Here is a 23,473-nt window from a genome sequence, read left to right on the forward strand (position 1 = left end):
GCCTTCCTCTACTATCTCGCACCTTGGCGTTTATATCTCATCATCAATTAGCTACCCACATCTAAGATCGAAATACTATCCCTTCATTTTCCAGACGCAGACATGTCTGTCGCAACGCAACGTACGTCTTCGAAGCATAATGTTAAGACGGAAAACGACCTCGAGAACCACGGCTCGTACGAGCACGGCACCATAGAAGAGGTCATGGAAAAGCCCTTCACCATCTGGACCGCCATGGGTCTTGGCCATTCCATCACAAACACCGCAGTTGGCATAATAGTCGGCCTGGCTAATGCCTTGCCCTTCGGAGGGCCTCCTGTTCTATTCTGGGGATTTATCTTGATGGCTTTGATGGGATGCTGCATCGCCATCAGCCTTGGCGAGCTCGCGTCTGCCTTGCCTCACGCAGGGGGACAATACTTCTGGGTTGGCAAGCTTGGGCCTCGGTCATGTCGTCGCTTCTTGTCCTACATGGTCGGTCTGATCAGTTGGGCCAGCGGACTCTGCGTGACAGCTTCTGTCGACCTTATCGTCGCGCAGATTATCTTGGGAATGGTCGCCTCAGTCCATCCATCATTCATCGTCAAACCATGGATCACATTTATCGGATACCAACTTGTTAACCTCCTGGCGTTCGGGTTCAATTTCTTCGAACGGTGCCTGCCATGGTGCAGCAAGGCCCTGCTGATCTACACACCTTCAATGGTCTTTGCCATATTTGTTTCATTGCTGGCAGGTGACTCTCACAAGCAGAGTGCGAGCACATTCTTCGTTGATTTGAAAAATGTTTCTGGATGGCCTGCTGGTGTCGCATTCCTCATTGGATTCAACCCCAGCGCCTGGTCCTTCTCATGTCTGGACTCTATCACTCACCTGGCCGACGAGATTCCCCGTCCCAACAAAAACATACCAAAGGCTCTTCTTTGTACCATCGCCGTGGGATTCGTCACGGGGTTACCAATCGTCTTTGCACTCATGTTCTCAGCCCCAGATCTCGACACCGTCGTCATCGCAGCTGTGCCGTCCCTGGAAATCTTCCTTCAACTCTACCATTCCAAGGCTGCTGCTATTGCTCTGCAGTCACTAGTGACTGCTTCTGCTTTCGGGGCTATTATAGGATGTCATACATGGCAATCTAGAATGGCATGGGCTTTCAGCCGCAACCACGGGTTTCCTTTCTCGAGATACCTGAGTCAGGTAGCCGGGGCCCCCTTCCACGCGCCTATCTGGTCACATGTTTGGTCTAACATTTTTATCGTCATACTGGGATGCCTATATCTGGCTTCAGACCTTGCCTTCAACTCCCTGGTCGCAGGCGGTCTTCTGTTCCAGTATATCTCGTAAATAGCTTGCATCGCATGCCTGCTCTACCATGGCCGATCCAACATTGCTCCCGGCCCGTTCTGGTTTCCTAAGCTAGGTTATGTTGCTAACATACTGACCTTGGTTTGGTGTCTTACAGCACTTGTCTTTTTCTCTTTTCCGTACTATACACCTGTCGCTGCTGATGAAATGAACTATGCCACTGTAGTTCTTGGTGCACTTGTTGTATTCGGTATCATCTGCTGGTTTTCTGTAGGAAGAAGGTCATATCAGCTGGCGGATACTGGTATTAGCTAAACGGTTGATATGCTTAATCAAACTCACATAGTTCAATGAAGCAGCAAGAGTTTCAGTTCTGTTTACCTCGTAGCGGCTTACATTTCTACCTCGCATGATTGCACGCTTTCACTAATATAACCCGTCTTTCAGTAGCCAAACGGCTGTTAGTACTTTTTGAAGGTTTCGTGAAAAGAACTTGGTCGAGTAGTTCTGTTTTTACACAGCGATCATCCGTTAAGTGCAAGTGTTCCATGGGAGCACATCACTTACTTCACCAAAGTCCTGTCTGATTAACGAGAGCTGTTGGGAACTTCTGAAGACATGTGACGTTACCAAGTTATTGCTCCGACGCTTGACCAATGTGTGCGTTGAAGACAGTGGCCAAAATGAAGCTCTGGGATTGAAGGGCTGGTACGTGCTGATATCTTTGTTGCAGAGAAGAGAACACCTTGACGTGGCATAGGTAGAAAATTACACAAGAACACCAATCACTGAACGAATACTTATCATCCCCCCTTTACTCTAACTTAGTAAGAGGGTTCTTGTCCTCAACGAATCCTGAGAATGGCCCAAGACAACATGGACATCCAGATCTCCGTAGAAGTGCCTCAAAAAGTAGTTCTCATTCAAGTTAACCCTTTGGGATTAGCTTCGTATAGCGTGACATCGTGTGCTCGAGTCAGCCGCACAGTGCCTGCGGGAACCTCGTCAAGAGACAAAACTTTCTCCGCGGCGGAGGAGTCTGGAGGAGCCTGGAGCCTTTTCCCACCTGATCAGAAGTGGATAGAGAACTACTAATCAAACAGGCAGGCCGAGTGAGAGCTTCACAATCCCTTTTGGTAATAATAATAAGGAAGTCAACCTTTCGCCACCTTTAGCAACTATACGTGACCAGGTCTACTGTTCAGTGAAGGTTACCCATTGTCTTGTTTTTGCCATCGCTAAGCCCTTTTATTCTTTTTTCTCTTAACCACCAAACAAAGTGCTCGTTGCACTTCCATTCACGATTCTTGGTTTTCTTCGTTACCACAGATAAACAACAAAATGTCTGGCGCGTTGGAAGGCATCTATGAACCGGGCGTCGTCGACCCTGGCTATCCATCATCAAACGGTACTGTTCCGTTCTGGCATTCTAAACCACATCCTCGAGCCGATTATCAATCCGAATGGCCGTCGAATATCGCTGATGTAGCCGTCATTAGTGCTGGCCTTACTGGCATAAATCTTGTTTGTACCTTGTTAAAGAAAAAGCCAGGTATATCCATCGTATTGTTAGATGCTAAATCTCTCTGCTCCGGCGCTACAGGCCGTAACGGTGGCCATTGCAAGACCATAACATTTGCCATATAGGAAGAGAGAAAGCACTCCTTTGGTATTAAAGAAGCTGTGCGAATCTCGGCTTTTAAGCATGCTCACCTTAAAGCTATGGCTAATGCTATCCACGAGGACGGCATTAATTATGATTTAGTTCTTACATAGGGTATTAAGGCTTATTATAACCAGAAGGATTTCAAGAAAGCTATTGCTAGTCTTAAAGACATGCATACTTATGCACCTAATCTTGCGGATAAACATACTATCCATACAGATCAATGGTATCTTCAGGACGTTCTTAAACTATTATCCCATGCTATCAGTGCCATTGCTATCCCAGCAGCTTCCATGTGGCCTTATAAGTAGATCACTGGCGTTCTTAGGCCTCTTATTAATTAGAATAAGATTAATATGCAGATATATATACCTGTCACGTCTATTATCGACTAGCCCTAGGATAAATATGCTACTATTGTAACTTCACGAGGCACTATTTAAGCCAAGCACGTTATCCACGCAACCAACGCCTGGCTTGGCTGCTTATTGCCTGAGCTTAGACTATTTATCTTACCTGTTAGAGGTAATGTCTTATTATATGCTCTGACACCTGGTGGTAAGTCTCCTTTGGGACTTAGAAGTGATTATTCGCTTTGGCTGCGGTATAGTATTAAGGACTATAACTACCTTATTTAACGCAAGGACGGGCGTGTAATTGTCAGGCGGGCAAATATAGGTCGCAAGGCCGTGGGAGATAATAGCGAGACCGATCTGAGCCCTCTGTTATATCTGAGAGGTTTTCCTTATGAGGCTCTTATCGCTCCTGATGCAGATGCTGCGACTAAGGTATCTTATGTGTGGTCCGGTATCTTGGCTTTCTCTTAAGATGGCATTCCCTTTGCTGGTTGCTTGCCTTTTCTAGGACGTAGCCACCAATGGATGTGCGGAGGATATCATGCCACGGGTATGATTAAGGCATTTCTTACTTTACAGGCAGTGGCTGGGAGTATCCTAGGAGAGGGTGCAGACGAGAGTTTCCCGAAATCTATTTTTGCGACTGATAAGAGAATTCGACCGTTACGAATTTCGCTAGAAGAGGAAACGCCTATAGTAGCTAAGGCACATTTATGAGATAGCTTTTCAAGTGGATTTTATAAATATATGTTAATTTATAAAAGGATTGTAATATTCATATCTTACTCCTTCCTAAGCAGAGGCTCTTGTGGTTTTTTGTTCCTTGCTCCACGTATGCAACGGAAAGAAGCTAATATGACATGCTTGTCAGCTTGTTGCAAGATTTGCCTCTCAGTTATGGATCTAGGCATATATGTTGTGATTGCGACGGTAGACGGCACACTTTGGAAGTGATAGCAAAGATTAGGGTACAAGAGGCGACTAAAGAGGATAGATTGCGACTGGCAGCAAGTTGTGAGCCAGATGTATTACTTGTAATTGAGATCTGTGGCTGACAGCTTATATAACTACATAGAACTTAGCGGTTCACGACATGCCTAGTAGATATGAAGGAAATCTGAATTGGATTGGTCTTCCACGCCAAGCCTCTTTATCTCTGATAAACTAATATAAGCTAAGCATCCAACTAGTATTCTGGCCAAGTATCATCTCATCAATGCAACCCAGTCAATAGCATCAACTCCGCTGTAAAGGTGACTTCAGAAGGCAAGTATTCGTTCATATTTTATGTTGGGCCCAATATGTCTCCAAGTTATCACAAAGGTCTTTATGAAGATCAGGCCGCTCTCAAGTTTTAACATGAAAGGCTGTTACTCAGACACAAGCGCATGCTAATACCGTATATCAAAGGGATGTTTTATAAATTTACACGAGTATCAGAGGCAACTTTAACCATTACTTAATATCATTCAGTAGATTGCAATAGCTTTAGCAATTATTGCATCTTGAAAGTCAAGACAACTCATAGGATAGAGACTACTACTTACACCCCCTCCCCACGCTTCTCCAATATTGCCTAGCGCCTGCCCCTTGCGCCCTACTAACCTTTGCGCCCTACTACGCCTGGAAGGTCTCTTTCGGGTCTTCAATGACAACGGAACGTTTACCGCGGTGTGTGGGAACCAATGGCAAAGGACCAGTTGAACTGCCGAGCTATAGCCTACTAATACCCCGCCATTTCTGATCACTTCAATTAGCCAACTCTTCAACATTCTACTCTCGTACTATTCCTCCTTGCTCAATCGCCATCATGGAACAAGGTAATTTCTTGAGAGTGGCACTGCAGCGAGCTGATGGACCGAGCATGGGGCTGTGGCAGATGGTGCCTGGCGCCAATGTGTCGCGTGCCCTCGCCCGCGTCCCAGGCGTCGACTGGGTGGTGATCGATTGTGAGCACGGTAATCTTGACGGTGAGTACTGGTCAATGTCTACCAATTACTCTGCGAAACTGAAACTGTGGTATTAGACAGCGCTATGCACGAAGCAGTCCCTGCTGTTGCTGCAGCTGGTGCATCTCCCATAGTGAGAATTCCCAGCATGGAGTCATGGATGATCAAGAGTAAGACAACCAACCCATGAACGACAACGACCGATCTGCTCACAGGCAATAGGAGCTTTGGACTCGGGTGCGCATGGAGTGAGTGTAAATGGCACCTGCATTGAACAGTAACTAATCAGATGCTTAAGATCCTGGTACCTTTGCTTCGCACCGCGCAAGAAGCCAGAGAAATCGTCAAAGCCGCCAAGTTCCCTCCACAAGGCACGCGTGGATTTGGCTCTCCTTACGCAATGGAACGCTTCAGCCCCATGCCAACGATGACCGAATATCTCCAGCAGGCAAATAGCAGCCTTCTTACTATAGTCCAGATTGAAACCCAAGAGGCCCTTAATAACTTGGAGGAAATCGCCGCTGTTGATGGTGTTGATATATTATTCGTGGGACCATTCGATTTGGGTTCGTTTTACAGTACCGTAACTGCAGTGAAGTTGAGTATTAACCTTCGAGCTGCAGGGAACAATATCGGCCATCCTATTATACAAGGCATCGTTAAACCAGAACTACGAGAGGCAGTTGCACGCGTGCTCGAGGTTTGCCACAGGTTTGGCAAGAAATGTGGAATATACAGCACATCTGGCAAGCAAGCGAGGGAATATTCCAAGGCTGGGTTCGATATGATTCACGTGGCAACTGACTTCACATCGTTACAATTTATTATGACGCAGGAGGTTAATATTGCTAAGGGACGAGAGGGTACCGAAAAAGGCGGTAGTTACTGAAGTCGAATATTAAGATAGATAAAAAGATTTAAGATCACTCAGCCAGTCGTCTAGTTCAAGCTGCAGAGGTTAAGTTCACACTATCACAACTAGCGTAGATAACAATGCCCGCAACAAGTCATGTTGACCCCCACAATCGGATGAACCAAACCCCGCTGCACTTATTCGTTGCTCCCCATGTTTTTAAAGTCTTGTTCCCTTGCTTTTTACACTTTAAATGACCGCATACTACTCCAGAGAGAACATGGCCTCCCATCAAATACCTCGTCAGAGCCGCTCGCAAGCAAACTCAGTCTGCGACCTCAATCGCGGAGGTTGGACGTCTTTTGGCGCCGAGGCGCATCTAACCGGAACCCAAGATGATGGAGTGCATTGGCAACAGAGCAATCAGCTCCCCCCTGAATCAGAGATCAATTTTTCGGACGAATTACTTCCTGCTTTTGATGGTGGTATCGGATCGTGTTTTGATCAGACACCGCTGGAGGACCTGACCTTTGGTTGCCCAGACTTGGCTGCCGACAACTTCGAGCTCGATCAAATTCATGCATCCAGCCTAGGTTCATTGAGCCAGCAAGAGATCCAACGTTACTCTCATAGCGATGGGTTTTCTCCTTACAATCTGCAGCGTGCCTTTAGTACTTCATCTTTAGCCAACCAGGAACTCTCCGAGACGGACACCTCAACGAACCCCCAGTATCCCGCCATTCCCATCACCCCAAATTCGACTCTTCCACGTCGCAGAAGCCGTTATTCACTCAGACATACCCTGAACGGCGGACGAAGCATTCACATTCCTGTCTACGACGCAAGCGAGCAAGCCTCTGAGCCTTTGCAGAGATGGAGAAACAGCCCTCCAGAAACCGAATCGGCATCTTGGTCCGCCATTTATGATACATTACAAGGAAATCCTCTGAGCGATAACATGCAAGCTCCTTTCACCAGGGTGGAATCATCGAGTCCGAGCGTGGCCAGTTGGCACAGTCAATCTTCAAGCTCAATCGTTTCTACGCAGTCGTCTCGATCGTTCCAGAATCGAAACAGGAGACGCGTTACAAAGAGGAGGAGTGAAGTCGCTGGTGCTAATAAGAAGCCCCGGATCTTCCATTGCACATTCTGTTGCGATTCGTTTTCTAAGAAGCATGACTGGACTAGACACGAAAAGACGCTTCACCTTGATTGCGACCAGTGGATTTGTGCACCTTATGGTGGTGCAGTGGTATCGTCCTTGACTGGGAGGAGTACATGTGCATACTGCAATGTCCTTGATCCTACTGACCATCACCTAAACTCTCATAACCATAACGCATGTCATAATGGTCAACAGCCGCACGTCTTTAGGCGCAAAGATAACCTCATTCAACATCTCCGCGGGTTTCATCAACTAGACACGCTGCCCATCTTGGACGACTGGAGGATACCGCCTCCCCCGATTTCCTCGCGATGTGGTTTCTGCGACCAGCATCTCGCGTCGTGGCAGGACCGTGCAGACCACCTCACACAGCATTTCCGCCAGGGCAAAACAATGGCAGAATGGAAAGGCGATCACAACTTCGAGCCCTCGATCGCAGCACAGGTTAGAAATGCCTTGCCACCATACCTCCTTGCAAACGAGGCTTTAACCATGGTACCCTTTTCCGCCACGGATCCAACGGTGCCGGACCATTTCGCTCAGATAGAGGAGAGAAACGGCAAGGCTGTCCCAGATCCGGAGCAGCAGCTCGATCCTGGGTTCGATTTGACGCCCGACTCTTATACCAAGTTTCTAGCGTGGCATTTAGGTCGTTTTGCTCAGCAGTCCTTTGCGAGTGGTGTCTTTCCGACGGATGAGATGTTTCAGGGCGAGGCGAGGAGGCTGGTGTATGGGAGTGATGATAACTGGGAACAGACCATAGCTGACAACGAGCAGTGGATCGCTACTTTTCGGAGACAGCATTTATCGAAAGACTAGAGCGTGATGGTATAGCTATATAGGTCACACAAGATTGGATGTTGGCTGATTCACCAATTCTATCAACTTTCCAGAACATTGCTCTTCATATCAGCACTGGCTTTAATTTTCTTCCTGTGGATTTAATTTAGGCCTTGCTCATTGACGAAGATAAAGTCTTCGAGTGAGCCGTAGGGATCGAGGGCAGAGCTCCACAATGAGTGCACGAAAACTGCAATCCCTCGCGGGGCCATGCGAGCTAAACTAGTCAGGCGCATTATGGCTCCACAGCGCAGCGCCGTAGGGCGCAAAGTGCACCAGCCAATATTCCACACGCCCTTTGACTTTGACAGGCCCTAGAGGACCGGAACCGCAGATAAGCCATCATCTTGTATGTGCAAGGTCTTTAAAAATGCGTCAAATAACCTGCAAGGGCCGTGATCTATCGTTCGAGCAAGAGGGCTAAGCGACATGGGACACTCAACAGCAACGGCGCTTGGCTCCCCTGGTGGGAGTCATGTTAAAATTGAACTCATGCGCGAAAGGCGAGCTACAGCTACCAAGATACGGCTGGGCATAGCTGCCATGTCTGACAGCGACATGTTCAAATTGCCTGTAAGCATCGATGTTTCGTGATGATGGCGATGAGGTTAATCAGGATATAGGCCGATGGCAAGCCTTTAGCCCGAAAGTGGGGGAGTATGTTATCTCGATTACTGTTTCCAGATCCAACGCTGACACCTTCAAGCACACTTTAGTGGCGAGAGCAAGCGTCCACCATGCATCCTCAAACAAGCCGCCGGGTACATCAAGACACCCGGCCTGATCTCCCTTGGCGGCGGCCTGCCCTCGAGCGAATACTTTCCTATCTCTGAGATCGCCATGCGTGTACCTACGGCGCCGAACTTCTCTGAGAAGCAGCATCTACTCGACTCACCTGCCAGCGGCGCCCAGATAGCTCATATTGGTAAATACGACACCAGGGACGGTACCTCGGACTACGACATATCTATTGCTTTCAACTACGGCCAAGCAACAGGATCCCCACAGATGATGCGCTGGATAACAGAACACGTTGACCTTGTCTATAACCCGCCTTATGCGGATTGGGCAGTTTGCCAGACCGTGGGAAGTACAGGAGCTCTGGAGCAGACCGTTCGTATGCTCTGTGACCAGTTCAGAGACGATTCTATCCTCACCGAAGACTACACCTTTGCGACGGCGATGGAGACCTTCATTCCACAGGGCATCAAGGTTTTCGGTATCAACATGGATGAGCAAGGACTAGTGCCCAATCACATGGATCACGTTCTGGAGACATGGGATGAAGCGGCTCGAGGCGCTCGAAAGCCGCATCTTCTTTATACCGTGCCATCTGGACAGAACCCTACTGGCGCGACACAGAGCCTCGAGCGGCGACGTGAGGTCTACAGAGTTTGCCAAAAACACAACATCTTTATCATCGAAGACGAGCCTTACTACTTCATCCAAATGAAGCCCTACACGGGAAGAGGGACTGAAGTTGTGGCAAATGAGACTGTCGATGAGTTCCTGACTAGTCTTGTCCCCTCATATCTCAGCCTGGACGTTGATGGCCGAGTCCTTCGAATGGACTCCTTCTCCAAGGTCCTAGTCCCCGGTTCGAGAATGGGATGGATAACTGCTAGTAAGCAGGTCATCCAGAGGTATCTCTGTCATGCTGAAGTTGCAAACCAGGGACCTAGCGGTATATCACAGCTAATCATCTGGAAACTGGTGGATGAGACATGGGGTCATGAGGGCTATCTCAAGTGGCTCATTGATCTGAGGACGAATTATACCAGAAGACGCAATGCCTTACTTGCAGCTTGCGAGGACTACCTGCCCACGGATATTGCATCTTGGGTCCCTCCAGCAGCAGGCATGTTTGTAAGTTCCCCAGTCGATACCCTGTTTTATGCTGGAGAGAGGTACTGACTTGTGTAATAGCTATGGGTGAAACTTGATCATACAAAACACCCAGATTACCTGCGCCGAAGTCTGGATGAGATTGAAGGAGAAATCTTCCAGCACAGCATTGATCAGGGAGTTCTCTTTGCTCGTGGCTCGTGGTTCCGAGCCGAGCCGCAGAAGGAACTGAATGAGTTGTTTCTACGTGTCACGTTTGCGAGCGCGGCGGAGGAGGATATGTGTACGGCAGTTCAGCGCCTCAGCGCGGCGATCAAGAAGTCTTTTCGGATAGAAGCATAGACTGTTGGATACAAGAGCGAGCATGAAAAATAAATAACGAACTTCCCCATAAGTTGACCGATCAGTCTTTACGATAATGGACGTTCGCTAGATCATCCACTCTTGAGCAGCGTTCATGTCCAGGTTTCCCCAAGAGACATGGATTCGACCCGTGAGCGGTTGCAGAATTTCTGGATGCAAAGAATGAGATTCTGAGGAGAGCAATTGCTTGACAGTACAGAGCCAAGGAACTACTTGTCTTAGTAATACGAAAGAGTTTTCAGAGCCATGCAAGGCAAGGATCTGATAAGATAATCTTGACTGTTACTGTGGGGTGATGCTTGCATCGCGCGCCTTACCTCGCATTTTAATAGGTTGAGCTTAAAATGCCAAGATGTGCCGGTTATCAATCTAGCCTCTTTATTATTTAGTTTGAGCTCGTATGACCTGATGACACGTCTTGGCATGGGGGAGCACTCATACTCTTGGAGATTTAAGAAGACGTTGGCCCCTGCTGTAATGCTGTTTCTTTATCAATGCAAGATTCAAAATGGCCTCGGAAAAGAGCGAGATGACGCCCGCTGGCCAAGGTCCTCTGGATCATAGCGATGGCAGTGCTGCAATTGACACAGAGAGTAACCAAGGTGCAATTCCAGCTCCTACAGAAGCTCTGCGCAAGCTGTGGACCAAGTTTCCGCTTACTTTGGCGTTCGTCGGGTGAGTGAATTTCCAACTCGGGACCCGCGGGAGACAATACTTACTATTTCAGCCTTTTTGTCATGAACTTCAGCATGGTCTTTGCTGCTTCTTCAGCTGGGGTTTACGATCCATACGCCACCAGCCATTTCCAAGGCCACTCGCTTATTGCTACAGCAAATATCGTCCACGGCATTGTTCGGATTGTCGCTTATCCACTCTTGGCCAAAGTTGTAGATGTGAGTATACCCACTGTCGATTATTTACAATACCGAGGCTAAAATGTCGACAAGCATATTGGACGACCGCAGGGATTTGCTGGGGCTGCGGTCAGTATGGCTTTGGCAAATGTACTCTATGCGGCGTGTCATAACGTCGAAACATATCTTGTAAGTCTATCTAATATCTAATCGTTTCATCAGCAATGACTGACGCCATTAGGCTGGTGGCATTTTTGAATCATTCGGTGATACCTGGTGGACAATCACTGAGCAGATCTTTATTGCCGACGTAACATCCCTGATCAACAGAGGCTTCCTTTTTACTCTCCCGGAATCACTCGCTGCCATACCAACTTTGTACGCTGGGACGTATCTTGGTGAGCACATGCTGCTGAAGTCCTCTTGGCGCTGGGGATTCGGCATGTGGGCTGCCATTATGCCATTCTGTGCACTACCGACCATTGCGGTCATGGTGTTTATGAGTCTTAGGGCGCGGAAGAGGGGTATAGTGAGTGAGCGAACCTCACTGCGGGCTGCTTCTGAGATACCGAAGGGTGCATCTTGGTTCGTACAAGCTCGTCAAGTACTCTATGTCCAGTTGGATATCGTTGGGGCATTCTTGTTACTTGGGGGTCTCGCCATGACTCTTCTTCCCCTCTCTATAACGGGAAGACGCAACACTGAGAAGTGGACTGAGCCATCATCTATTGTCTTGTTGGTTGTTGGCGTCTTTACATTCGTTGCATTCTTGATCTGGGATGGCCGGTATGCGAAGAAGCCAATCGTCCCATTCCGTATGATCAAGAACCGCAACGTCATACTCGCTTGTGCTTCCGTATGCTTGATTGCAATGTCGGACTCGACGTACCGAACATTTGCTTCTAGCTTTTTGCAGGTTGCTGGTGGCTATTCCCCTGGTCATGCAGTTCGCATTGAGTAAGTCTTCCCTCACAGCAAGGCGTTCACTTTCTTAACAATGTATCAGCAATTCTCGACGGGTTGCATTGAACCTTGGTGGTCTTGTCATTGGCTTGGGTATACGATTTGTCAAGCATACTAAACCATTTATCATTCTCGGGTTTTTGATGGTTGCTTTGGCAAACGGGCTTCCGATCTACTTCACAAATATTGATGGAGTTCGAGTCGCGAATGAAGCGGCATTAACTACTGGACAAGTCCTTCTTGGCCTCGGCCGTGGTTTCGCCCAGGTTCCGCTCCAGGTCTCATTGCAGGCTGCTGTTCCAGACCATGAGATTGGTATTGCAACAGCCATGTTCCTTTCGTCATCCGGGTTCGGCGCCAATGTTGGTAATAGGCAAGTCTCATACAAGATCCCCTTCTTGAGGTAACAAAATTAACATGCATTTTAAGTATTGGAGGAGCATTATGGAATACTCTCCTCCCACGCCGGCTCTCGGCAAACCTACCAGAAGAGGTCAAAGCCAACAGCACTGCAATTTTTCGCTCAATCGTAGTCGCACAAAGCTATGAGTTAGGCACTGAGACTCGTGATGCTATCAACCTGAGTTATCGCATGACACAACAAACACTGGCTATCGGATCTCTATCGCTTTCCATCCCGCTGGTATTAATGATGTTTTTCTTCCGAAACGTCAAGTTGGCCAAGGAGGATGACGAGAGGAATGAGGTTGCCGAACAACAACTTGCTGCGGCAGGGCAGAGACTTGAGAGTGGGCAAAATGAGCCAAGCGAAAAGAAGTAGCTTGTCACATGATGCAACAGGAGAGAGCCAGTGAAACAATTTCTTCTCAGACAAAGATCGGAGTTGCGCAAGACTTGCAATCTCTAGGCCTTAACTATAATGGTCTGAGTGGGATTGCATTTATCTTATTATATGGTTCTTGCCTTTGTTTGCATGCAAAATAATATTTTGCTTTCGATTTGTGCATCTATTTCTTATTGCCTGTTCCCCTTCAATAAGCGTCCGAAGTCTAGTCAATATCTACGTGCCATTGAAGAGTTGTTTTCTCTACACCGCCAGCCAGCTTCCATATACTGATTTGGCAATTCGGGTTGTTACACAAAACATTGCGCTAGAATGCATATGGTCAGACTTATACCTATTCAATCCACGGGGATGTCACTTTGGCTTGCTGGACTGGAGCTACTGGCTTACATGATGCAAGCCGACAGCCGACAGCAGCAGGCTGCACGTTTACAAAATCATCTCATGTTATCTTGCCACGGACGAGTCGTTCTGTGACCGCAGCATAGTCAATTACTTCTCAATTAAATTCTTTGGCTTTAATGGCCATAAGTAAATCGTCAAGTTACCACGAATTGAAATACTCCGATCCTCCTTTCAAAAACGGAGGTCTTCGGGCGGTGCCTTTTTCACTCAGCCTAAATCAGTCTGCATCATTTCGCTTCAGCCCCAATACGAATAAACCGTTTTAGTAACTGTACATAATGGCGGAGGCAAGTGAGAAATTAGCGGTTAAAAAAGGGATGATAGGGCTGTGCGAGCAAGGGCTGGACACTAGTTTTCAGCTCGGCGCCACCCTTTTCACTCATTATGGTGACTTTGGTGTCTGCCACTTCACTTAGCGCATCATCCCTACCAATGATGGTCACCGTGGCTTAATTGTGAGACTGTTCATTCGTCAATGGCAAAGCAGGCTATGGTCTTTCTGGGTCTGGGCTCAGCCAGTTCCAACACGTTGATGCCACAGCCTTGGAATTGGATTGCTACATAATAAGCGGTATGCCCCATGCAGCAGCTTTGAGGCTCTGCATCCTCTTTTCTGCTCTTGTCTTCACATCTGTCAGACTGTCATTCCCATCATCACAACTCAGAATGCGCAGTTCTTTCTCCATCAAGGCGGTGGGCTTTGCCCTTCTCTCGCTCGCCAATGCTCAGGACGTGTCTGAGAACCTGGCTGGTGCTATTGCCGACTACGATTCTCTCTCTCTTTTCCGTTCTCTGCTCGGCGCAGCTCCTCAGGTGTTGGTTGAGACACTTTCTAGCCAGGGCAGCAATGTCACCATTTTGATTCCTACCAACAATGCTATCAAGAGCTATCTTAAAGACTCTAGCATCTCGGATGTCACCGAATTGAACCAAACAATGCTCCAAGTCTTCTTCTCGTATCATACCATGGCAGCTTCGCTCTCATCCACAGATTTCGATGTTTCACGTGGACTGTCAGTGCCCACCTTATTAAAGAGTGAGGAGTTCAACAACAGAACTGCTGGCCCTCAAATCCAGAGCCAGTTCGGCAACAATGCTGATGGCCAGGTTGTGTTCGCTTCGAGGGTAGGAAAGGGCAAGAGAGCCAATGGTGATATCAGTGGTGCAATTGTGAATCTCCGAGCCGGTGAGGAGCAGAACATCAAGATGACTGCTGTTGACGGATCCTGGGGCGAGAAGAATGCGAGCAGGTTCCAGATCGTGGATAAGTAAATAACATCAAGCCAGCTCACCAGGACCAGACTAACAGATATCTGCAGGGTCCTTCTTCCGCCTCTGTCCTGCTCCCAGACGGTTCACGCCGCCGACGACAAGAGACTCACTGCCTTGAACGGCGCTCTCATAAAGGCGGGCTTGTGGCCCGCTCTCGACGCCTCAAAGAACGTCACATGTCTTGCACCGTCTACACAAGCGTTCAAGGATGCGGGAAGTCCCGATGTGGAGCTGTCGAAAGACGATCTCAGCGGAGCGCTTCTGTGAGTTGTTACTGTTCTATACCATAGATCCTACTGACATATCTTTAAGAGCTCATACCCTCAACGAAGTTACCTACTCCAACTACCTTCGAGACGGTCAAGTCATCGGAACTCTGAACAAGACCGAGGTCCGAGTTAGAATCATAGATAACGATATCTTCTTCAACAATGCCAAGGTTATCGAAGCTAATGTGCTTACCAATAACGGTCTCATTCATATGTAAGTCCTTCTTGATATACTATGGGGAATACGCTAACAGGCGCAGCCTCGATTCCGTTATTCAAGCAGGAGGAAAGCCCAGTGAGACCAGCACTGGGACGTCAACAGCTGAAACTGCGAGTGCTACGTCAAGCGGGTCACAGACGACTTCCAGCTCTGCGACTGTCTCGCCAGACAACGGAAATTCTGCTGGTCGCTTGTCCATCGATATTAGGATTTTGGGTATCTTGGTTGCGGCTTATGCAATCATGTAATAAGTAATATGTGGAGTATCTGATACATACTAAGTTGTAATAAACTGTTGGGTTTCTAAGGAATATTTCGTCGGGTCTTTCAACCCTTGTTTTAATAAATTTAAAGGACCTATTGACTATTTACTGAGCTATGCTTTCCCCTCTGGATGTTTCCATACCGCCGAGAGGAACTTAGACGAGATGCAAAGTTAGGGTCTCATTGACATAGTCTTGCAGATCTCGATTGGTCAACTACGATGATACTCTCCTGAGTGGAGGGCCCCGAATTTTGCTTCGGTTTGTGGACAATTAGGCGGAGATGCCTAGGAAACACGGACGCATAACCGTCTCGGGATGAGGGGGGCTGTCGGGCCGCGATTTGACCGGGGGTCTTTGTCGACATGGAGGTATCCAAAGCCGCACCCCGCAGTAGCCGTAGCCGAACAGTATGCCCCTGCTAAAATAGTCAATAAGAAGTATTCTGGATAAGAGGATACAGATACAGGTATAGGAAAGTGAAAGACCATGTCTATGTCCAAAGTTGCACTGGTCACCGCTGCAAGCAGTGGTCTCGGTGCAGCTATTGCTCGCATGCTAGCCGTCGACCTAGGAATGAACGTCGTGATCAACTTCAACAGCAACGAATCTCGCGCCAAAGAACTAGTCCGAAGGCTACAATCCGAATGCGAAGAAACGCACGCAGGCTCAAACATCTCCATACAGGCCATTCAAGCAGATACGTGTGACAAGCTGCAGATCAAATCACTTGTGAACGAGGCAGCATCGAAGTTTGGGGGTCGTCTAGATGTTGTTATATCCAATGTTGGTTGGACAAGGATGCGCCAGTTCTCGGACCTTGACGATAACGTTGACGAGGACGACTGGGACCGCTGCTATGTTGCCAATGTGAAGAGTCACCTGTGGCTTTTTCATGCGGCGAGGCGGTATCTCGAGGAAAGCAACGAGCGAGAAGCTGGAGTGCCCGTTTTTGTGTCTACAGCTAGCTTGGCAGGGGTGATTCCCAGCGGAAGTAGTTTGGTATGTTCTTCTGATCCCAGGAAGAGCTCTCGTTTACTGACTATCGCCCTGTAGCCGTATGCTGTTACAAAAGCTGCCCAGATCCACCTCGGCAAATGTCTTGCCACAATAGCTGCGCCGTCAATCAGGGTGAACACCATTTCTCCAGGCATATTACTTACGGTACGAGAATGTCTTTTGGTACTTGAAGGATGCAATCTCACCTTTATATAGGAATGGGGTTTATCTTTTCCCGCAGATCGACTTGAAGTTGCTCGTAACACGAATAAGTTGGGGCGTTTTGCGGCGGTTGAAGATGTTTCAGAGCAAGTCAAAGCTTTTGTCGTGTCGAAGTCAGTAACTGGACAGAACGGGGTCATCGATGCAGGCTTTGGCTTATGAGAAGGCATTCATTTGCTTGCCGGAAAAGATAGAACTCAAGTTCCCTCAAACGACGTGGTTGTAGACTTACTGGAATAATGGAAAAGCACTCACATATTCTTCGTCCCGTTGACATTAAAATATATGCATTATGGTAGACTTTTGTCGATTCATCTGCTTTGTCTAAATCTTGATGCCTCACTCTGTTTGTTTTCTGGACCCCTTACTTCAATTAAACTAGATAGAACTAGCAATAGTTAATGCCTGTGCTCGACTCATAGCCTGGGTGGAGGAAGCAATGAAACTTAGCATCCCCATCCCAAGTCACGAAAGGGGTTACTTTGTCTTAGTAGGTCTTTAGACCAGGTAACCTTAGCTTAGTATCAGAGGCTTCCTTGCTCTCCGGGGTTTGGCATGGCGTCGCCCACATTTCCGAACCCCGCCCCCCGCAAAGCCGATCCACGATTATGCTAGATCACGGAGCATCAAGAGCGCAAGTAGGTGGGGGTAGATTAAAGAATTCAAGTAATTATCAACCTCATGTCATATACGGGATGAACTGGCTTGATTAGAGGTTAGAGGAAATACAAATAAAGACATCATTCAATATCTGTATGTTCTTGCAAAAAACATCATTCGTTTCGATTACCGATAGACCTCGAAGCAACTTAGACATAGACGATCATGGCTCGAACACATCTCAAACGACCTGCCTCCGCCAACTCAACAAACAAAGCCACCAATGGCTCACTCCCTGATGTCCCCAGGATAGTCAAGGAAGTAATTGATAGCATTCGGCGAGAAGGCGATGCCGCAGTCCAGCGTTACAGTGAACAATTCGACAACTGGTCTCCTTCCAACTTTAAGCTCTGTAAGGAGGACATCGACCAAGTTATGGCGCAAGTCCCGGAGCAGGTGATCAACGATATCAAGACTGTCCAGTCCAACGTTCGAAAGTTTGCTGAGGCCCAGTTGAACTCGATCCAAGAGTTTGAGCTAGAGATGGCACCGGGGGTGTTTCTTGGTCAGAAGAATAACCCAATTGATTCCGTTGGAGCGTCAGTACTCGGTATTTCAGATTGAAACATGGTCTTATATGCTAATAGCTGTCTAGATACATCCCAGGAGGGAGGTACCCCTTGTTGGCTTCTGCACACATGACTATCTTGACAGCTAAAGTAGCAGGAGTCAGAAATGTAGTAGCCTGTACGCCCCCTGCGGCAGGTGAGATCCCCCTGGCCACAGTTGCGGCCATGCATCTCGCAGGGGCAGATGAGATATTCATCCTTGGTGGCATTCAAGCCATTGCAGCAATGGCAATCGGGACCGAAACCGTACCCAAGGTGGACTTCATTGCAGGTCCAGGGAATGCTTTTGTTGCCGAGGCAAAAAGACAGTTGTTTGGTCAGATTGGAATCGACCTCTTTGCCGGCCCAACAGAGGTTTTGATCGTAGCAGATGAAACAGCAGATCCTTACATGATTGCCACCGATCTTCTATCTCAGGCTGAGCATGGACCGGATACACCTGCTGTCTTGATCTGCACGTCAGCTGAAGTTGCCAAGAGAGCCATTGAATACTGCGATGAGCAGCTGGAGACGCTTAAGACAGCTGCAGTAGCTAGTGTCTCATGGCGTGACTATGGGGAGGTCATTCTTGCTGATACGGTTGATGAGGCCTACCAGATTGCCGACGAGTTTGCTTCCGAGCATGTACAAATTCTCACAGAGAACCCCAGAGACGCTCTAACCAAGATGCAACATTACGGAGCCCTTTTCCTTGGCCCCATGACCTGCGTTTCTTTTGGTGATAAGGTAAGAAGTGTCGAATCCCACTTGAATGCCACCGAGACTAACATTGCTGTGCAAAGTGTATTGGTACGAATCACGTTCTGCCTACAAAACACGCGTCAAGGTACACTGGCGGTTTATGGGTGGGAAAATTCCTCCGCACTGTCACCTATCAGGAAGTCAAATCTGCTCAGGCAAGCGGTGAACTTGGTCAGCTTTGTGGAAGGGCTGCCAGGGTGGAACTTTTTGAGGGTCACGCGAGGTCTGGAGACATCCGTGCACATCGATACGTCGGGGACAAGTTTGAGTGGATAAAGCCCTAATTGGAAACTTAGATAGGAATCATAAACTGCCCCCACTTTGTGTCTGATAGTTGATGCTCTTGGGTTTCGGATAGCGGTCTCATGCCCTGTTGCATTGCAGCTATTGTTAGCGTAGTATTGTAGCCAAAGAAGGTTTTAGTTCTTCGGGACCACTCTATGCTCTCCACATCAGAGGTTAACTTTAAACTGTTTAGAGAATTTGGTCGTGTTATAGGTAGGGTTAAAAGCCGACTTCTAAGTCTCATAAAAGCCTCACAGTTGAATTGATTGTTATTGTCCTTTGTCAAATGCTGGACACACCGCACTCGTATACCTATACAGCCAAGATGGAGAACAAAACACCCACAGACAACGCACGGAAGGATCTAAGAACTATCAAACGGTTCGTCACCACTCACACTCCTGAGGGCACCACGACCTTCTCAAATGCCCTACCCGAGGACGCTCCCTTCCAAACCCTTCCAGACAATGTCGACTTTGCCCTCTGCTACGCGACTGACCGATTCCCCGTCAACCTCAACGACGAAGCAGATATCAATACATATCGACACTACACCGAAAACCTTCCAGGAATCACTCTGCCAACAGGGACAGTCCTTCGCGTCGTCGACATACCTCCCGGCGCAATATCGCCTATGCATCGGACCATCAGCCTAGATTATGGCGTGGTATTGGAAGGGGAGATTGACTTGATTCTGGACTCTGGCGAGAAACGAGTCATGAGAAGGGGGGATATCTCAATTCAGCGGGGGACCAATCATGCTTGGAAGAATAGGAGCGGGGAATCATGGGCAAGAATGCTCTATGTTTTGCAGCCGGCTACATGCCTGAGGGTTGCCGGTCAAGAACTCCACGATAACTCGATGCATACCATTCCTGGGTATGAGGAGGAGGTAGTAGCCAAGAACTAGCGGATCTACATGAGAAACAATCATGTGAGCATTTATGTTAGATTTAACGATTGTCGCCTAGAAACATCTAAAGTCATATAGTGACGTGCTATCATCTTAAATTATATCAGACAAGCTAGCGCAAACACAACTCCAAGAGTTCTATGTCGGTAAGGTGATCGAGGACTATTGACGTGAGAGTCTGCCTCAGCCCGCTATTTTCTTCAGATGAAGCTAGTGGACTAAGCAGCACCGATGCGGAGGAGACGTGGCGTTCCGAACGCACTCAACGTCCCCCACATCGGCTTCACCTATACATCGATTTCGGCTCGGCCCAGCTTGTCCAGAAGCTGCTGAAGGTTCTCGACCAAAGGCGGTATCGCGTCGACATGCGAGAAATTGGCACTCAAAATGCTGAGAACGTAGTTCACAACCGCCTCCCGGTCCATCAGCCGGATGGGAGAACTGCCGTGCTGAGGTGCACATGGTTGGATGATTGCAACCGAAGGCACCCCTCGGCTGATGAACCTCTGAACGAGTGGAGATTCCGGCCCGTTCAAACAAACCATCTCGTTGTTGTGAATGGAACCATCCTTATTTGTTCCCTTGACCTGTGACACCACCGCATAGGCCCAAATGGCAAGGTTCGCTTGATATAACGCAATAGTGTAAAAGCCCCGGAGACGACCAGGGTTGAACTTCTCTGCTGCTCTTATAATCTGGCCGGCGTACCATATTGCTTTCCGTGACTCTGGGCTGTTGGTCCAGTCTAAGAGTAGAGACAGAGCGTGCCGGGCATCAGTCTGGTGTCCCTTGCCCGCAAACAGCTCAACCTCCTCAAAAGGTATGTGTAAGTGCATATACACGAGATGGTACATCATGGTTACCGGACCATCCTGCCAGCTTGCCTCATCTCCCATCATGTTGACGCGAAATCGATTCAATATCTGGAGGATCTCTTGCTGCCGAAGAGTCAATGCTGGGTCCGAGTGTCTCGGCTTGTCCAGCACGGCAATGGTTTGTAGACATTGCCAAACCATCCCCCAGATACCCGAGAGGATGACAAGCTGACAAAACGAAACATCATAGCTGCTGTCAATCTCTGCAGCATTGCGGAAGTAGTCGTACAGTGTAACCCTTGTGTGTTGGCGCTGCTCACTCAAGTATATAGCTTTCCATGCTTCTGCATCTTTGGCAAGCCATAGATCGCTAGACTCTGGCAAAGGCGTCTTGAGCTCCGAGAAAGATATCAAGGGACATGTTGACATAGCAATACTGACTTGAGTATCTATAACAAAGCAGTGATAGATGAGTCTGTTGTAATTTTCTTGCTCAATCCAGGCAAGCCACTTATTCTGCAAGGTTTCGCCTGTGTCTTCTGGCAAAGGAGGATCAGTGGCAGGATAGGCTTTGCTAAATCTTCTACCACGCCGTAGCATCTGTGATCGAATTAGCAGGAGCTCGATGATAAAATGAAACTCGAGACACGTTAACAGGAACGGAATGACATACTGTGAAGGGCATCTGGCGCTGACTTTCTGCAATTTCCATCTTCCTCTTAATGCCACTCCACAGCCCCATCTCAATATCCAGAACAAACGCTTGGAGAGCCCAGAGGATTCTAGTCATGGAATTTGCACTTTCAAACATTATAGGTAGCGACAAACGAGCCACCTCATGGAGAGCAAAACCAAGCGAATGCAAGATCTTAGAATCGGCAAACATGGTGCCCATGTTGACAATGGTGAGAATAAGCTCTGCACCCTGTTGGTTTGGTTCGAACGAAGGGCCATGTATCCACGAGTCGGTTTGGACACGATGGTGAGAAAAGAAGCTCTCGATGAGCTTGGACAGAATCTCGGAGTGAGGGAATGCTCTGATGATGGCGAGCTTGCTTTCCGGCTTACAAGCATTCAATGTTAACAGCAGCAATTGGTCTCTCAGACCAACCGAGAGTGGTTTGAACTGCTGGCTACTTGCCTCCAAGCTGTTTAGTTGGATGGCGTCCTGGGGACTGTCGCCAAGAACTGACAGAGCCTTGATGTTAGAGTTGAGGTGGTCATTTTGTGAAGGTTCCCACATTCCGAGTGCTGATTCCTTATATGCCACATGGCCTAACACAGCTGGACGAGCATTGTTGGCTGAGTTCGGCGGTTGAATTCCAAGGTTGACGGACACGGATGTTTTTGGTTCCAGCAGGATTCCGTTGTAGTAGAAGGATGGACTGCAGGGCAAGTCCCAGAGGTCCATGGCAACATCGTCGAACCGCGGATCACCATCGACCCGGAAGTCCAAGAGGCCATGGGACGGAAGCGGATTGCAAATGTTATGAATGCTGGTCAGGTCGGCTTGATCGATTGGCCGGCTCTCCTGTCCCTCTACGGGGGTCATGACACCTTTTAGGAACTTGGAGAAGTCATCCTCTGATAAGCTCAGGTGGCCAGGGTCGAAGACAGGTATCGACAGTTCTTGATCTGCGTCGGTTAACAATCGACTTCCAAACCAAGCATCCTGCGGTGTCCTTACCTATGGTAGATTGGATGCTAGTAACTGGTGATGTCTTGTCTCCTGTATCTGTAAATCGAGTATCTCGCTCGCAGGTGATCCCTTTGGCCACACAGCGTCTGCAGGAGGCATCCTCATCGCATTTGAGCTTAGATCCCGCACAAGCTTTACAAGCCTGGGAAACTCTGGGCGCGGCATTCGACATGCGCTTGTATCGCTTAGCACCAGACTCGGTGCTATTATGTCCAAGCACATGACGTTTAAGGATATCTCTAATCAACGTCACATGAGTGAATGCCGACTTGGTAGTGGGATTACATACTGGCGCCCAAAGGCTTTGTCGCAAATGTGACAACGGAACGGTTTATCTTGCGCATCTATAACGAGTGTGAGTACTTTGAGAGATGGGTATACGTTATACTGCTGCCACTGACGAGATCTGATATGGCGGGTGAGGTGGTCCACGCGCCCGAACGAGCGTTGGCAATAGGAGCATTGGAAAGGGTTTTGTTGAGGAGACGATAGGCGTCTCTTTGTCGCGGCTGGAGCGATCATATCGCTTGTGACTGCCAGAGTAGGAATGACAAGATGATCATAGTCACAATGGATGGTTGTGATGTTGCTGGGCTGTTCTATGTCGGTGGTAGCATGACCTGCGCCATAACGCTAGGGGGAGTTGAGACTAGTGCGGTGAATTTTGAGGTTATCGGGATGTGGGCGACGCGGGGAAAAGACGCTAATACACAGATCGTCTTTTTGGCCCCAGGGTAGGCACGACATTGGTCGTGGGATATGCTTAAAGTAAGCTGCGACGAAGCAAGGGCCGTCACGGAGCAGGCAGTGAGCAAGTGTCGTTAGGTGGTGAGTTCTGGCTCCTGGAAAATAAGCTATCTATGTCTTGTCGTGGACGCACTTCACCCTCGCTCGAGGATAGGATCGGTAGTGAAATGACAATCCTCTTATGGGTAAGCACGGCCCAGAGCCACGGGTTAATCGACGGGGAATAATTCTTAGGAACTTGCAATTTCTGAAAGCGCGCCTAACTGGGTACTACTACCGAATATTATGCCTCATCATACCAGGCTCACACTCCGCTTCTGGATTCCTGAATAACATCTACTCGCCCACCTCACGATCCACATTCCAGTGAACAAATTTCTCGATGTAGCCCCAGTTCCAGGTAGCATGGCGGATCCTTCGACCCCAAATA

General features: G+C 48.3%; 9 protein-coding genes across 9 annotated transcripts; 8 read left to right on the plus strand and 1 right to left on the minus strand.

Moving 5' to 3' along the window:
• Positions 1-102: 102 nt before the first annotated feature.
• FOBCDRAFT_273364 (amino acid/polyamine transporter I) lies at positions 103-1,344 on the plus strand (the record flags this gene model as incomplete). The annotated part of the gene is made up of 1 exon (XM_054704380.1): positions 103-1,344. One exon carries the CDS (start codon positions 103-105, stop codon positions 1,342-1,344), a length of 1,242 nt encoding a protein of 413 aa, XP_054560355.1.
• A 1,302-nt stretch (positions 1,345-2,646) lies between these two features.
• Positions 2,647-2,952, plus strand: FOBCDRAFT_273365 (uncharacterized protein; the record flags this gene model as incomplete). The annotated part of the gene is made up of 1 exon (XM_054704382.1): positions 2,647-2,952. One exon carries the CDS (start codon positions 2,647-2,649, stop codon positions 2,950-2,952), a length of 306 nt encoding a protein of 101 aa, XP_054560357.1.
• A 2,161-nt stretch (positions 2,953-5,113) lies between these two features.
• FOBCDRAFT_160172 (uncharacterized protein) lies at positions 5,114-8,137 on the plus strand. Its single transcript, XM_059608394.1, has 6 exons — positions 5,114-5,297; positions 5,354-5,446; positions 5,499-5,524; positions 5,575-5,842; positions 5,900-6,114; positions 6,407-8,137. The coding sequence occupies exons 1-6, from the start codon at positions 5,138-5,140 to the stop codon at positions 8,111-8,113; spliced, it is 2,469 nt and encodes an 822-aa protein (XP_059464778.1). The 5' UTR covers positions 5,114-5,137; the 3' UTR covers positions 8,114-8,137.
• A 426-nt stretch (positions 8,138-8,563) lies between these two features.
• Positions 8,564-10,321, plus strand: FOBCDRAFT_132389 (pyridoxal phosphate-dependent transferase; the record flags this gene model as incomplete). Its single annotated transcript, XM_054704384.1, has 4 exons — positions 8,564-8,707; positions 8,758-8,791; positions 8,841-10,000; positions 10,061-10,321. 4 exons carry the CDS (start codon positions 8,564-8,566, stop codon positions 10,319-10,321), a joined length of 1,599 nt encoding a protein of 532 aa, XP_054560359.1.
• A 529-nt stretch (positions 10,322-10,850) lies between these two features.
• FOBCDRAFT_160175 (major facilitator superfamily domain-containing protein) lies at positions 10,851-12,982 on the plus strand (the record flags this gene model as incomplete). The annotated part of the gene is made up of 6 exons (XM_059608395.1): positions 10,851-11,017; positions 11,070-11,235; positions 11,290-11,385; positions 11,438-12,153; positions 12,203-12,525; positions 12,597-12,982. The coding sequence occupies 6 exons, from the start codon at positions 10,851-10,853 to the stop codon at positions 12,938-12,940; spliced, it is 1,812 nt and encodes a 603-aa protein (XP_059464779.1). The 3' UTR covers positions 12,941-12,982.
• Positions 12,983-13,987: 1,005 nt separating this feature from the next.
• Positions 13,988-15,506, plus strand: FOBCDRAFT_160180 (FAS1 domain-containing protein). The gene is made up of 4 exons (XM_031177959.3): positions 13,988-14,637; positions 14,689-14,904; positions 14,954-15,124; positions 15,171-15,506. Exons 1-4 carry the CDS (start codon positions 14,036-14,038, stop codon positions 15,376-15,378), a joined length of 1,197 nt encoding a protein of 398 aa, XP_031043846.2. The 5' UTR covers positions 13,988-14,035; the 3' UTR covers positions 15,379-15,506.
• Positions 15,507-15,882: 376 nt separating this feature from the next.
• Positions 15,883-18,868, plus strand: FOBCDRAFT_132524 (histidinol dehydrogenase-domain-containing protein; the record flags this gene model as incomplete). Its single annotated transcript, XM_031177958.3, has 7 exons — positions 15,883-16,395; positions 16,450-16,557; positions 16,609-16,731; positions 16,997-17,104; positions 17,434-17,813; positions 17,870-18,569; positions 18,626-18,868. The coding sequence occupies 7 exons, from the start codon at positions 15,883-15,885 to the stop codon at positions 18,866-18,868; spliced, it is 2,175 nt and encodes a 724-aa protein (XP_031043845.3).
• A 326-nt stretch (positions 18,869-19,194) lies between these two features.
• On the plus strand, positions 19,195-19,779 carry FOBCDRAFT_200924 (uncharacterized protein; the record flags this gene model as incomplete). The annotated part of the gene is made up of 1 exon (XM_059608987.1): positions 19,195-19,779. The coding sequence occupies one exon, from the start codon at positions 19,195-19,197 to the stop codon at positions 19,777-19,779; it is 585 nt and encodes a 194-aa protein (XP_059467133.1).
• A 274-nt stretch (positions 19,780-20,053) lies between these two features.
• FOBCDRAFT_292605 (uncharacterized protein) lies at positions 20,054-23,450 on the minus strand (the record flags this gene model as incomplete). Its single annotated transcript, XM_059611805.1, has 5 exons — positions 20,054-21,197; positions 21,271-22,232; positions 22,285-22,499; positions 22,586-22,929; positions 23,343-23,450. 5 exons carry the CDS (start codon positions 23,448-23,450, stop codon positions 20,070-20,072), a joined length of 2,757 nt encoding a protein of 918 aa, XP_059467134.1. The 3' UTR covers positions 20,054-20,069.
• Between the last annotated feature and the right edge of the window lie 23 nt (positions 23,451-23,473).

Source organism: Fusarium oxysporum, chromosome IV, assembly GCF_013085055.1.
Source record: "Fusarium oxysporum Fo47 chromosome IV, complete sequence".
Taxonomy (NCBI): Eukaryota; Fungi; Ascomycota; class Sordariomycetes; order Hypocreales; family Nectriaceae; genus Fusarium; species Fusarium oxysporum.

Coding starts and splice junctions, on each gene's coding strand:
- FOBCDRAFT_160172 (XM_059608394.1), top strand. CDS start 5,138: ATGGAACAAGGTAATTTCTTGAGAGTGGCACTGCAGCGAGCTGATGGA. Junction 5,298..5,353: donor TGAGCACGGTAATCTTGACG/GTGAGTACTGGT, acceptor CTGTGGTATTAG/ACAGCGCTATGCACGAAGCA. Junction 5,447..5,498: donor GGAGTCATGGATGATCAAGA/GTAAGACAACCA, acceptor CACAGGCAATAG/GAGCTTTGGACTCGGGTGCG.
- FOBCDRAFT_160180 (XM_031177959.3), top strand. CDS start 14,036: ATGCGCAGTTCTTTCTCCATCAAGGCGGTGGGCTTTGCCCTTCTCTCG. Junction 14,638..14,688: donor AGGTTCCAGATCGTGGATAA/GTAAATAACATC, acceptor AGATATCTGCAG/GGTCCTTCTTCCGCCTCTGT. Junction 15,125..15,170: donor AATAACGGTCTCATTCATAT/GTAAGTCCTTCT, acceptor TAACAGGCGCAG/CCTCGATTCCGTTATTCAAG.